This window comes from Pseudorasbora parva, chromosome 19 (assembly GCF_024679245.1).
Source record: "Pseudorasbora parva isolate DD20220531a chromosome 19, ASM2467924v1, whole genome shotgun sequence".
NCBI lineage: Eukaryota > Metazoa > Chordata > Actinopteri > Cypriniformes > Gobionidae > Pseudorasbora > Pseudorasbora parva.
This window is the reverse complement of record NC_090190.1, coordinates 17,952,250-17,966,647: the sequence shown is the minus strand read 5'-3', so window position 1 is coordinate 17,966,647 and position 14,398 is coordinate 17,952,250. Positions and strand designations below refer to the sequence as shown.

Genomic DNA, 14,398 nt, shown 5'->3' with positions numbered 1-14,398 from the left:
ACTATATAATCAAGTAAACCTGAGTTGCTTCATTCCAGTAAGTGTTCATATAAAAATATTTTATTAACAATGTAAAACATAATCTTATGTTATTAAATTTCACAGCAAAAAGACCACATTTGAAAGTTTTTTTAGATTAATAAAATGCTTTTTACTCTCTTAAAAAGTATAAGCAATCATCAGATGACAGAGGCAGATTTTTCAGGATATTTTGATGATGCTGATAATTTAGAGGCCTTAGAAATGTGTGTATCAAACACGATGCAGTAGGCTTTATACAGTTAATAACTACACAATGTATAAATGATACTGACCTGTTGTTGTCAAAGATCTCAAAGCCATAAATGTCCAGCACACCTATAACAGTGTTTTTGCCATGCAGGGCAGGATTGTAGTCCTTCACTTCAATCACAGCATTGATACGACCCACTATCCATGCAAATAATCTCTCATATAAAGCCTAAAAATGAAAACCATGTCAGAATGACAACATCTTATATGAACACATAATAGACATAAAGATCATACCAACACGTATCATTTTATTTTCTCCTGAGTTTACATTTTCCACCCTCCCTGTGACCCTGACAGTGAAAAGCTATAACTGATGTAAAGTGGGAGTTCATGTGTGAATATACATGTATCCCTTTTTTATCCCTTTGATATCAAAGTTTGAAATTAGCTGTTTCGACTGTAATATGATCTTTCAAATGGGGAGGGACTTTTGAGTTCTGAAGGTTATAACTGATATATTTCAAAGGATGAAGGAAAGGAAAAATTGATTTAAATGATTTTTTATCATTTAAAATAATTAGATGATGGATGAGCCACAAACAAGGGAACCTTTTTTGCAAGAAAGGGTACAATACCTTAGCAAAAGCGTCTCTTCCGTTATTAGCTTCCTGCTCGTTGTGTCCCTTTTCAATGACCTCGCCACCACCGGTAGCCACTGTGCGGTACAGAAGTGTTTTTATGGTATTTTCAGGCTCTGTGGACGTCAACTCCGAAATCTGCTTTACTGTGTCTTCTCCGACAAGTACGACATGTTCACCATCACTAGTAAACCGAAGGTTACCCTGAAACAATAACATTGCAAGGCCTTTAAACCAGTGGTTCTCTTTGGATGTACAGTGAACAAAATTATAAACGCAACACTTTTGTTTTTGCCCCTATTTTTCATGAGCTGAACTCAAAGATAAGAATTTTTCTATGTATACAAAAGGCCTATTTCTAAAATCCGTCTAAATCTGTGTTAGTGAGCACTTCTCCTTTGCCAAGATAATCCATCCACCTCACAGGTGTTGCAAAGTAGTACCTTATGCTGGCCACAATAAAAGGTTAATTCACTGTGGCTATTTACACTAAGTGCAAATAGCAATAGATGCTATTTACACCAAGTGTTATAGCAACTAGATTCTATTTACACTCAGTGAAAATCATTTTTTTTCTTAATGATACTTGCTATTTACACTTACAGTGCAAATAGCTGTAGATGCTATTTACTAAGTGAAAATAGTGATATATTCTATTTACACCATATAAAAGTAGCAGTTCTTTGAAATATAAAGTTATTTTAATGTTGATAACATCAAATCAACAATCCATTAGCCATACGCTTTACTGATTGCGCCAGGCATTGTTTAGCCTGATGTGGCCTGAATTAGCCTGACGTGGTCATACTCAATTCTAGTCAGAATTTGAGTCTGATCCTGCTCCATTGGGCTGTGATTATGGGGTGTGTTTCAACCGAACCAGGAAAGACCTCAATTGGATAGACCGACAACCAATCAGAGCAACGAAGTGACGCATTACGTTAGTTGTCAAATGTCAACAGAGCTCAACTGCACTGTGTTGCCAAGTCCGCGTTTTTTTCCGTGGGTTGTTTTCTAATTCCGTGGGTTGAAGCGACTATTATGTGATATATAGACCCATGAGTGCGAATTTTAGCTGGCACTTACTACTTACTACTGCAAATTAATCTACAATCAGAAAAACAGCAAAAACAATCTTCCACAGCATGCAGTGAGGGACTGACCAGGTGTAGGATGGTACTGAGGATCTTGTAGATGGAGCTGATCTCTTCAGAAGTGAAACCAATCACTTTTAGTGCTGCCATCACAGCTTTGTGACATAAGGAGTCGTTATTGGATGCCTGTGAAGAAGATTTGGAAAAACAAAGAGAGATACTTAGATACATAAAAACATTGTATGGTACATTTCACAATAGTAATTAATGGGTAAGCTATACAGAGAAACTGCTACAAACTCCATAGAAGAGTAGAATGCTATGTGAAGTGGTTGTGTTTATAAATGAGTATACTCATTAGATAAGTACGTACAAGTGTGACAGAAGCTCCTTGACTGGTGTAGGTATATTCTGCAGGATCTCTTTGCAGATACAAGGACTTTAGCAAATCATCAGACCCTCCCCGTAACACCTGTATAAAAAAAAATCACGTATGTTCAGTTCAGTTTATTCATGGTATGCCTTAGGAAAATTGGTTTGCACAGCTGCCACATATCACGCTAACACCCATGTCATCACACAGTACGTTTACGACATAAACATTTAAGACAAAGACATTTTGTTGATCTGCAAGTCTGTTAAACATTTAAACACAGCTCTTGCATCTTAAAATCATAGTCAGTAAAATAATAATCTCATTTACCATGTGTGCTAGCAGAAGACCTCAGACAAAAATGTCAAGACCTCACCTGATAAAACGAGTGGAAGTTTCTCTCTCCCTCCTGCTGTTGAACAACTCTTGACTGTGAATACAGAACATTTGTATTTGTTTGTTTTTCTGTTTTAAACAGTATTGATCACCTACAGTCTATCTCTAAAAATATAAATAAGAAATTATCAGTTGAACACATAAAATGATAAAAAAAACACTTATTAAAGTGGTTATATCATATTTCAGCATTATCATTTTGAAATATTCTTTTTGTGCTTGTTTGTGTAAATGCAGGATTATATTTGTATTACAACCCTCAAAAGTCCAAAACAAGTACACTTTTAATATAAATAGCAAATAAACTAAGCAGTTTTATTTTGATTCATTGTTTTAGGAATGTTGAACTGAATATTTTATTATTGCATACCATTTTATAATATACTACAATACACTGAGATGTAAATAGTATCTGCAATAGTATCTCAAATAGTACAATTATATAAATAGTATAAAAATGCAATGTGATTTGCACTTAGTGCAAAGAAAATACTTTGTGTTACCATTTACACAGTGCAAATAGCTGCTGCCTTATTACAAATAATTTATTTGTGCACATCAAAACCCCCCCCCAAAAAAACCTAATGAGATCATAGCAATAGCAAACGACAAACATCCAACAATCCAATCAATACTCAATGGACAAACTCAAGTACCGCCCTACTATTTTTCTTTTTCAAGAAGCTATTTCACTTAGATATGCATCACAATAGGAAATAAAAGACTATTGCAACTTCTGTTACATACCTTTAAATTAATTGTGTTGGCACATGAGACAAACTATAATAGGATGAATAAACCAGGGGAAGATAAACAATAATCTACACATTATAACAGCCCTGCACATTTAGTACAAACTATTTGTATTTATTTGTACTATTTTAAGTGTCAAAATTAAGTTTCGTATATAGAAGTCATTTTCATGATACGTTTTACTTTGTACTGATGTGTTCTTACTTTCTCCAGCAGGTAGTTGTTGATGTGTCCTCCTGTGGGGTCTCCGTTAAAGTTGAAGTTGATGTCCATGTATTTCCCGAAGCGGCTGGAGTTGTCATTGCGGTTTGTCTTTGCATTTCCAAAGGCCTCTAACACACAGTTGGATTTCAGGAGTACGTTCTTCACACTGTGGTGGGATGTATATACGGAAAAATGCAAAAATCATTGATGTATAAACAAGTCCGCATTTCTTTTTTAACTTTACAAAATAATATGTAAACATGAACATTTGAAAGCCTATCCTCTCTTCAAATAATCAGTCATACAAATCTAAATATAGGGTAATCAAAGTAATACAATTGTTTTATGTTATTTACTCTTTCCCCGCCTTTTAAAAAAAGTTTGCATTTTTTGACCACTAGAATATTTTTTTTGTATTAATATCATGCAATTATAAACATGCAATATAAAACAAAACAAGCAAACAAACAAACAAAAAAACATTCCAGCTTATGTGGGTTAGTTTCATTAAAAAAGCAACATTTTGAACAAAAAGCTGAGAAAACGTGTTTTTGTCAAAGACTACATCCAGATCGGATTCAGAACGATGATCAAAACATAAATGGAGTAAATTGAGTCGATCAAAACCTCTAAGGATGCACAGTCCTATAGCTCGTCCTGGGTCAACATGCAGTTTAGATTTATATGCTGTTTAATGTTTATGATCGCGTTATTTTACATATGCATCTGCTACATATGATATCACTTATTTCTGCTTCTTCTTCACCTGTGTTTTGTTCAGGAGATTCAGTACTCGTTCAGAAGACGTGTAAGAAATAACGCCACCTACCGTGTAACAGTAAAAACACGGAAAGCTGGAAATTTACGTCCGCGGCTGGAAAACGGTCCTCATACATGACGGAAATTTCCATCAATGGCGGGGAAAGAGTTAAAGGCAAAACCTATTCTGAGTTGTGTTTCCCGAAAGTATTGATTGCCTTTATGATCGCAAATTCCTTTGAATTGTGTTGGTAATTACAGAACTTGCGACCATAGTTTGCTTCGGGAAACGCACCCCAGAGCATTAGCTGTCAATCTCTTCAGCAAACTGACCTCTCAACCTCTGCCCTCTGGCTAGGGTTGGTGATAGCTGCAATGTACTGCATTATGTACTTGCTTGCCTCAGTCTTGCCTGCCCCACTCTCACCTGAAACACAAGGACATTTTTATGAAACCATCTAATCCATACAGTCTTTGTTTAACAGTTTTATTCAGAGGCAGATGGGACGAACTTTCTGACTGTGCAATGTCTGAACTGTGGGTCATAACAGTGCTATATGGGTTACTAAGCAGCATGGAAGAAGTATGGACGTAATGAAAATAACAATAAAATAGTATTAGCCTAAAAGCAGGCCCATCTAGTTGTCTTTAATGATACTGTAGCAACTAAATAGTATATTGTTTAATAGGTAAATACTTTTAAATGAATAATTTTAAATGTATAATTTTAACAAATCATCATTTACCTCTGTAAAGCATGCTGTATCATATTTGATATTCAAATTTCAAAAAATATATATTTTTAGTAAGTAAAAGGCCTTTTAGGATAATTGTAAAAAAGTCCCCTTTCAAGTCATATATTTATTCCAGTAATTTATATTACTTATTATTACATATATAACTACAAAGATCTTATCCCCACAGATGTAAACACGAATATAATAAAGGTTTTAAGAAGTTTAGAGATATTTTGCTAACTACGTTGGGTGTGGCTTCGGCCATTTGGTCTTCTAACAATACAGGCATATAGGAGAGTGATTTCATTTGAATTCCAATTGTTAATATGTGTTTCAATTTGAAAGAGGTTTCTGTCTTGTCTGAGCACTTAGCGATGTGGCAGAAAGCTTGGGGCACAATAATGTAACCAGGTTGGCCCATAACATTGGGTGTCCACTCAGGGCCGGCGCGTGCCTATAGGCGAACTAGGCAGCCGCCTAGGGCGGCAGCTCAGCCAGGGCGGCAAGAGAGAGAGAAGGCGAGAGAGCGAAAGCGAGAGAGAATTTTTTAAATAAATTTATTTGTTAGTTTTACATTAGGTAGGTTACAATTATCGCACTTATATCAACAACATTTTTTCCCACTCCATTAGTATGAATTTAAATTAACTTTAAATTTAGAATAAAAATTCCCGCCCGATCGCGCCCCCACCTCACTTAGAGCAGCATCGATTAGTATATGCGTGCAAAATACGTTCGACTGTGCCATCCGTTCCGTGGAGCGCTTTCCGCTGCTTCGAGATCATGGGCGCTTATTTGGATTTTTATATGACATCGCATCTCTCAAAGAAATAGGAGAACAGCCTACAATAGTTCTTCAGGATTGCTTAAGACTGGAAAAGTATGGCGTTATTTCCCTGTCAAATGTCGAGAGCGCAAATCTCTCTGCTCGCGCGCGGAATATAATGTGCGAGCGCGAATCTCCCTGCTCGCGCGCGAGAACTCTGCGTGCGCTCTCCCTCAGATACGCTGCTCTTGTTAGACATTTTTGTCTGGGCTCACTCAGAGAATATGCCTGCACTTAAAACGATTATGCAATGTTATTATGTTTGATTATTTAATTTCTGTACCTGAATCACTGTGTCCTGCAGCTTCAACTGTTCACTTGTATTCACTAATGTTTTACATTTATATTATTAGGCTGAGAATTGTGAAGTTTCACTGATATCTACTGTTGTGGGTGCTTATTTATTGTTACATATTTAAGGTTACATTGGTCAAAACAATGAAAACAAATAAGTATAACACATGATATTCATGGTCTCTGGACCCCCTAAAGCAGCCTTGGCCACCCCATGTATAAAAGTCTAGTTCTGCCACTGCCAGTGGATTAGAAATGTATGCCAACTTTTGCGGTGAAAGGTAACTTAACTCACAAATTGCAGTAACATTTTCCCAACAAAATGGATTTCATTAATTTAGTAGTCAGTATTTTTAATTAGTTTTATTCTGTTGCATTTGTGTTTTGATGCAGTTAGATATATCATAATTTTACTGGGGCATTTTGCCCCCTTATCTATTATTACATTATATATGCTTATATTATATCTATTAGGGGGCATTTTGTTCAGATTTTAATCATTTTTGCCTTTTGGAATCTGAATTCGCGATTGCACTGGACACGTTTTAAGTGCAGGCATATTCTCTGAGTGAGCCCAGACAAAAAATTCTAACAAGAGCAGCGTATCTGAGAGCGCACGCAGAGTTCTTCAGGGAGAACTGGAGATTCGCGCTCAGACATTACATTCCGCGTGCGAGCAGAGAGATTTGCGCTCGCGCATTATATTCCGCGCGCGAGCAGAGAGATTTGCGCTCGCGCACTATAATGTACTTTCGCGCTACAATAATGCGCTCTCGAGTTTGCAATCTTGTGGTGCATATGGTAGGCTACGCGGTTTTTCGCGTGCATATGATACGCACTTTATGGCGTATTATACATACGAACCGTATTATTAGGGTTATGGCGTATTATACGCATAAAGTGCGTATCTATTTATACGCATGACCATGAGATTGTGTTGATTTTTCCAAATGTTTTTATAGCATTGAGAGTGCTTCTCACTCTCCCCGTCACTGAGCTCTGGAGAACGCAGTTTCTCAAAGCTTAAACTGATTAAAAATGATCTCCGAATCCGACGTACAATGACAAAAGACAGACTCAATGGACTAGCAACAATTGCAATTGAGCACGAACTTGAAGAAAAAGTTAAACTCGAGGACGCAATCAAAGCGTTTGCCACTGCGAAAGCCCGACGCGCACGCTTCTGAAATGTAGGCTATTATGTGAATGTCTGTTTGTGTGTATCAGTCAAGAAAAAATCAAAACCTCCAATGAGCTAAAAAGTTGCGCGCATATGTTTAGTTATATTCTGTACACTGTCTATTATAAAACAGAAATTGCAGCTGTGTACTGTGTACTTTGTTCACGTTGCAGAATGAAAAATAAAATCTGAAAACATGCTTGTACGTTTTTATTTTAGTTTAATTTTATAGATAAAGAAAATATTAATTTGTATGTACATGCATCTTAAGGATACCTAATTGTGAGTGGGGCGGCACGATCGTGCTCTGCCTAGAGCGGCATTTGAGCTTGCGCCGGCCCTGTGTCCACTAGATACCCAGCATTATGTAATATTCAGAAAGTCAGGAATGCGTCTCCCACTCTTACTTCAGAGTATATGATGTTATGTATGAATTATCTATGAACTGAGTATGTTGGCATTATAAATTTACCTGACTGTTCATAATTTTTTACATTTGATCTATTCTGACTTAATGTGGAACTATCTATCCAATAGTATTCAATAAAGGGTTAAACAGAATATTTAAATTTGTGATTAACAATAAATATTTTATTCACTTATTGACTGTTTAAACAATTTCTGATTAAATTGAAAGTTTCTTAGAGAGACAGCATTGTCTAGATAACGCAAGATGCTAGTACAGTAACAATAGGAAACTCCAAGTACCATACAAAACTAAATAGTGTGTCTAATGACAAAGGTTAATATTATTTTGTATTACAAAATACAACCATAGATACGTTGCTTACAGATCTTTCCATCGATCCTTCTAGCAAACCTTTTCCACCATATAAGTTAAAACGATAGTCATTTGACAAGACTATTCATTTTGTAAAAATATATATTTATATTTTTAAGAACTTAAGTATGATGTTTTTGCATGCTTGTATTAAGAGTACATCACAGTCACTGCGTAGCCTACATTGTTACTAATGTTATATAAACATGCAATATTGTTGACGAAAAAAGACGAGTCATCACTGGTTTTGGATTGGGAAAGAAGATTGTTTGTTCGGTTGCCATATTTCAGTAATTTAAATCCCCCAAACAGAGCTTTTCTGTGAAAAGAACATGTATGCTATCTGGTGTTTTACCTAAACGTACAATCAGGCAACCAATAAACAAGTAAGCTGCATTTGATCAATCTCCATTTGAGATGTGCTTAAAGTGTCGTTTAGTCGGTCTGTGTTCTGTCAGGACGGTCAGTACTCACAAGCTGCTTTACTGAACTGCTTTACTGAGCTGTGAGTGGCTGAAATAAGCCAATCAGAGCAGAGCTCAACATTAATAATCATGACCCTTCCAAATAAGGCAAAAACAGAGCATTACATCCTAGGGGCAATTTATAGGGTTGTAAATGGACCTGTAAAACTGTATCTGGACAAATTTTGCCCTTAAATAAGCCACATACCCTCTATGTAGATATAAGAGAACAATTTAACATATTGTTTTAAATCATAGGGCACCTTTAATTAAAAGAGCAACTTTAGGTTATTTAAAAAACACCTTGTTAAACATGAAATAGGCCTACTTCTCTTCTCATTCTTTTCTCTCTCATAGCCTAGGATATGAATCCTAGGCTATATAGTGAGAGAGAGAAAAATGAGAAGAGAAGTAGGCCTATTTCATGTTCAACAAGTTGTTTTTTAAATAACCTAAAGTTGCTCTTTTAATTTGAGACTGATATTATTGCAGTGTTATGACATATTAAAGACTGTTAATTATTTTAATTTTAATTTTAATTTTATAAATCGCACTATAATTTTTTTTAAACATTTTAATGAGGAGTAAACTAATCTAATATTTTATGCAGCGTGTTGTTTATGCATTGATGCATTATGAAATTGTTGCAGGCGAACAAAATAATAGGCTACCAGTTTAATAAATGTAGGCATACCCTAATAATAAATATTATTATTTTATTATTACTGGTATTATTATTATTTATTTTATTACATGAATTTGATATGCTAAATCCTCTTGATTTGATAGCTGAATCATTTGACCAGAGAGAATTATTTCTCTATAGTGCACAATATATCAGCGCAACCTGGCACGAATGTGCATATTTCACACGTACAGTGTGAACAGTCAAATTGTGCTTGACGATCGGACCGCACAGAGTGAGCACATAAATCCTGAGCCTAGCATTACCTAGGACACCGTTGTACGTTTTCTGAATATCTGAATATATGCTGAAGTTTCTTTCGTTGTCTCTGTCTCCCAAAAGCTCGTTAGATTTTTTTTCACTTTCTGATGTGAATAATTGACTGATTTGATACTTCACCGACATAATTCTTGCAGAAACATCATGATTTAAAGCGGATTTCCCCCCCCCCCCCCCCCCCCCAATATTGCTATGTGACATTTTTATCACCAATTGTCAAATGGACAACGGTTCACATTTACTGTGATAATAAAATTAAATCAATTATTAAATAAATGAGTAAATAAAGTGAAGAGTAAATTCAAAATTAAAGGAACTGTATGTAAGAATTTTTTTTCAATTAATCATAAAATGACCCTGATATGTCACTAGACATTAAGAAATGTTAATTTCAAATACTTATATCACTGAGGGGGAGAGGGGGTAGTGATTGCAGTACCAGTTTTGGCCACAATCTTACATACACTTCCTTTAAGTCGCTGAATTAAAAGAGGTGCTAGATAGGCTACACGGTGGTTTGGAAGACTTAGATTGTCCATGTTACACAAACTTGAGGTATGCAACAGTTTGCTTAATTTATGCTGTTTGATAGCTGCCTACAAAACATAAAGATCTCACTCTTTTCATTTTCTTTCTTGCTGCATTAAAGATGAAATAGTTTAATTTCTGATTTGGCGCATGCAGAGTGAGGGGAAGATAGGGCAATCAGTTCGTAGCTCTGCTTCAGCTGTGCGATTACATCACGAAGGGCGACCAGAGTTTCTGACATGCCAGAAATTCATCCGACCATCCGACTGCCGATCGTGAAAGGTTTATCGCCTCTTGTTTCCCTCTGTACACTGCACGAACACCTCACAACCTTTTTACAGTCTATGCTCACAATCGACGCACGACAAAGCTGAAAATCGGCCCGACCCAAAACAGAGTTGCACAATCAGAATTCACAAGGATGAAAATTGCACAGTGTATGCCCAGCTTTAGAGGGAATATTGGTGAAATGTAGTTTGCAAACGGGACCGAGTTGTCGGCGATTCTTCCATGCAATGTTAAATCCCCTGTTGTCGGTCCATCGTGCAGTGTGAAAACAGCAGCAACTGAATGCTACCCCAGATATTCATGCAATGTGAAAAGAGCAGTGATCCGAGTTTGAAAATCATACAGTCTGAGTTTGAAAATCATAGTCTGAACTCAACATTTTTACTTTATAAGTTAAAAGTAAAATTTTGAAATTTACAAAAAATGTTACTCTAAGCCAATGCATATTTGTAAAACAGGAGAAATATTTTTCAGAAATGGAAGTTTTGGTAATAACTCGAGCAGCTGCATTTTGTACCAACTGTAAATTATGAAGAGATTTGGAAGGAAGCCCATAAAACAGAACATTACAATAGTCAATTTGTGATGTTACAAAAGCATGCACAATAGTAGCAGTACTCTTGAGTATAAGAACAGGAAGAAAACGTTTAATATTCCTAATATGATGGAACGCAGCACTGGTAACACTGTTAATATGGGCTTCAAAAAAACAGAGTACTTTTAAGGATGACACCCAGACTTTTAACCTGATTAGACAGAGGAACAGCGCAGTTATCTATTATCATAGATGAAATGCTTGACTTAGCTATTGTATTTTTTGACCCAATGAGAAGAAATTCTATATGCATCAGACGTTCAGCCAACAGTCCGTGGGCGTGACGTCTGAGGCTGAGACTAGGCTTTGAAGGGTTAAATATTATCAGATGATTATTAGATTCTGTACGTCACTATGCATTTTGTTGGGCTTTACTTGGTCTATTTTCTTCTGTTTATCAATTTTTATCATTGTGACATTTTGAAAAAGATGAATGACAGCTGCCCTGTGTATTGGAGGAATATTCATATCATCGGTGTCTGTTGTTTTATTCAGCAGTGAGTGTGTTTAGTAGCTTCTGTACCTGAAATGACAATACATGTGTCTTTGGCTCGTCTCTTCATGGCTTTATAAGCGGCATCTGCGACAGCATACAGATGAGGTGGATTCTCATACAGTTCTCTGCCCCTGTAGTTCTCAATGACCTCTTTCCCATAGATATCTAACTGTCTGTATGGATTGACTGACACCACTACTTCTCCAATGAAAGTGTAGATACGGCCCTTCTCAAACCTGAAAACAACAAACAATACTGTGAAAATATGCAAGTGTCAAGTAACAGTCGAAAATAGCTTTAACAACACTCATTGTTTTCATCATATGTGATGGTTTTAGTTTAGTTCCTGGTGTCCGAACAGACAAATTAAAGAACAAAAGATGAATGCGTTGATTATTACTGTAAGGTGGCTGTGGGGTAGCCTAGAAATCTAGACGCACCCTAACGGCAGCAAATCTAATCTGCCATGAGTATTGTCTAGCATCTCTCAATACAGTTCTGAGCTGTAAAAACCAAACTCTGGTCAGGCCAATCACATTGTGTATAGAGTCGGTGGGCGGGGCTTAACATAATGACAGCCGAGTTGCGCTGGCGTGCTACTAGTAAACACAGAGGCTGTCGAACGGCGGCCTTTCAAATCAGCTTTGACCACGACTCTGGAAGAATTGGAGTTAAGCTTTTCTCTCAGAAAAGAACAAAGAACGGCACTGAAGTCATTCTTAAAAAGGCATTTTAGCCGACCGGATACAGCGAATGTTTAATCTATCAACGAGGTCCGCTTCACGTTGCTCTGGTTGGTTGTAGCGCTATCCTGTCACATGCAGAAGGAGTTTGAAAGACAACCGTTTATCCCGCCCCTCGGATTGAGCCCTGTCTATGGTGAGTTTCCAGACCAAACATCTTGATGTGGGTTTGGCTTGTCAGGCTAGCTGTGGGTTCAGTTAATCATAATTCATACCAAGGTTTAAAAAAAAACATAAAACATGCACTGCTGAGTGTCTATTTTGTTCATGTCCCTTACAGTCTAAGCCTAATAGATAATTTATTACTTGGATTCATATATAATAATAAGAATTATGCTGTAAAATATAATATAATATTCTTAACTCACTCCCAGATTATGACATTTGAATGCATTTTTTAAGCACCACAATTTCCCTTATTTGGATGCAGTTACACAATTATTGCAGTTATCTTAAATGACTGTGACTGCACCGAATAAGCACCATCAGACAATTAATCAAAAATGGTGATAGTTCTAATAGTTTTTGTGTCAACATTAATATAGCGTATTAAAACAACATAAACCACATCTCATTTTATAACCTTCTTCACTTTGATACAATTATACATTTCCCCTGGCGATGAATAATGTTTTATTATTATTACTAAGTAGGAAGTTACATCATAACGATGTCAGTCTGGGTATTATGTGCCGCAGTATATTTTCTCAATGTCATGAACGCCCATTTTCAGCAGGAAGTGATACAGGGCTGGGAAGTGAGAACAGGAAGTGCAATGGGGCTCAAGATGACTCACTTTCTAAATTTTAAACAAAAAATACAGTGTAATCTTGGTTAAGCAAGCATATCAACTAAAACACATATTTCCTAGCGTACAGCTAAAATACATATCTGTCCATGGTTAAAATGCATTGGTCATTAGCCTATAGCTTATAAATTCTTTATCCAAAACAAGCATATTCAACACATAATTCAAATAGTTAAAACATAGTAGTAGGCTAATTACATCTAAGGATTCAATTTTGTAGGATACCTTACACATTATGAACGTATTTGTATTTTGATGTATGATTTTGTGGCACAGTAACATGAGGCCTGGTCATTAAGCTGATTAAAAGCACAAAATGGATTTATTTTTCCTCCTATGGTGTTTCAGAGATTGAATGTGTGACATAAAACAAGAAAGCAACACATTTTAACATCACACTCATAAAGAGTCTTGTGAAAAGGTCATCTGACTCCACCCAGTTTAACCAATGACATCACAGATACGGGGCTTTAGAGCAGATCTTAAAGGAAAGGAGAACTAGACACTTTTGATTTCATCATCAAAACTGCAAAGATTCGACTGCCTGGACACGATCAGCTGTTGTAAGACACGATAAGATGTATTTTTTTTTATCTCTTAAGATGTTGACATCAGCAACTTAAATTGATATATTCAGCTATGAGCGGGAAAGTCAAAAGTAATATGACACATTCTTTCCTCTCCACTTTTTTCTTCTAAAAATCTGTCATTTTCCTGTCACAGCTTTTTTTCTACCAAGAAGGGAGTGGTCAAATTCAAAAAGACACTAAAACCATAAAACAAGACTTCAAAAACTCCCCTTTACAAATTAAACAGACTTAAACAGCAAGTTGTAGATACAAAAATGACTTTATCACAGCTCCAAAATGAGTTGAAGCATTAAACACTTAATGTTAACACTAAGTAACCTTGAAGGCCTTGTTTATTGTCGTCTTGTCAGGTTCTTTGTAATATAGGCTATAATTTTCATTGAGCTTCTTTACACACCACCACTTAGTGTAAACTCCAACTCTTACCTTAACTTCAAATTCTCCATAAACTGCTCCATGGTGACCTCGTCTAGAAGCACAAAATCTGACTTCCCGAACTCCAAGCCCTCCAGCTCCGCCATCCCTGCAGGAGTCTATCTGAAGGTCAAATGGATGGAGAGAAAAGTGGAAGGTGATGAGAAAGTCACAGAAACCGAGCACTGGCTGTCGTACTCTCAAAGCCAGTAGAGGAGACAAATGTGGAGTAGGTGTGG

General features: G+C 36.4%; 1 protein-coding gene across 1 annotated transcript in view; it reads right to left on the bottom strand.

Annotated features, from left to right (window-relative positions):
- myo1g (myosin IG) overlaps window positions 1-14,398 on the bottom strand; it is a 57,653-nt gene extending 43,255 nt beyond the window's left edge. Inside the window, exons 1-9 of the mRNA XM_067426121.1 lie at window positions 14,172-14,398; window positions 11,632-11,840; window positions 4,785-4,878; window positions 3,693-3,858; window positions 2,716-2,769; window positions 2,340-2,438; window positions 2,036-2,152; window positions 870-1,076; window positions 315-460 (exon numbers count right to left, since the gene is read on the bottom strand). Of these exons, the coding sequence (XP_067282222.1) occupies window positions 315-460; window positions 870-1,076; window positions 2,036-2,152; window positions 2,340-2,438; window positions 2,716-2,769; window positions 3,693-3,858; window positions 4,785-4,878; window positions 11,632-11,840; window positions 14,172-14,266 (1,187 nt within the window). The 5' untranslated portion in view covers window positions 14,267-14,398. The remainder of the gene's footprint in view (window positions 1-314; window positions 461-869; window positions 1,077-2,035; window positions 2,153-2,339; window positions 2,439-2,715; window positions 2,770-3,692; window positions 3,859-4,784; window positions 4,879-11,631; window positions 11,841-14,171) is intronic.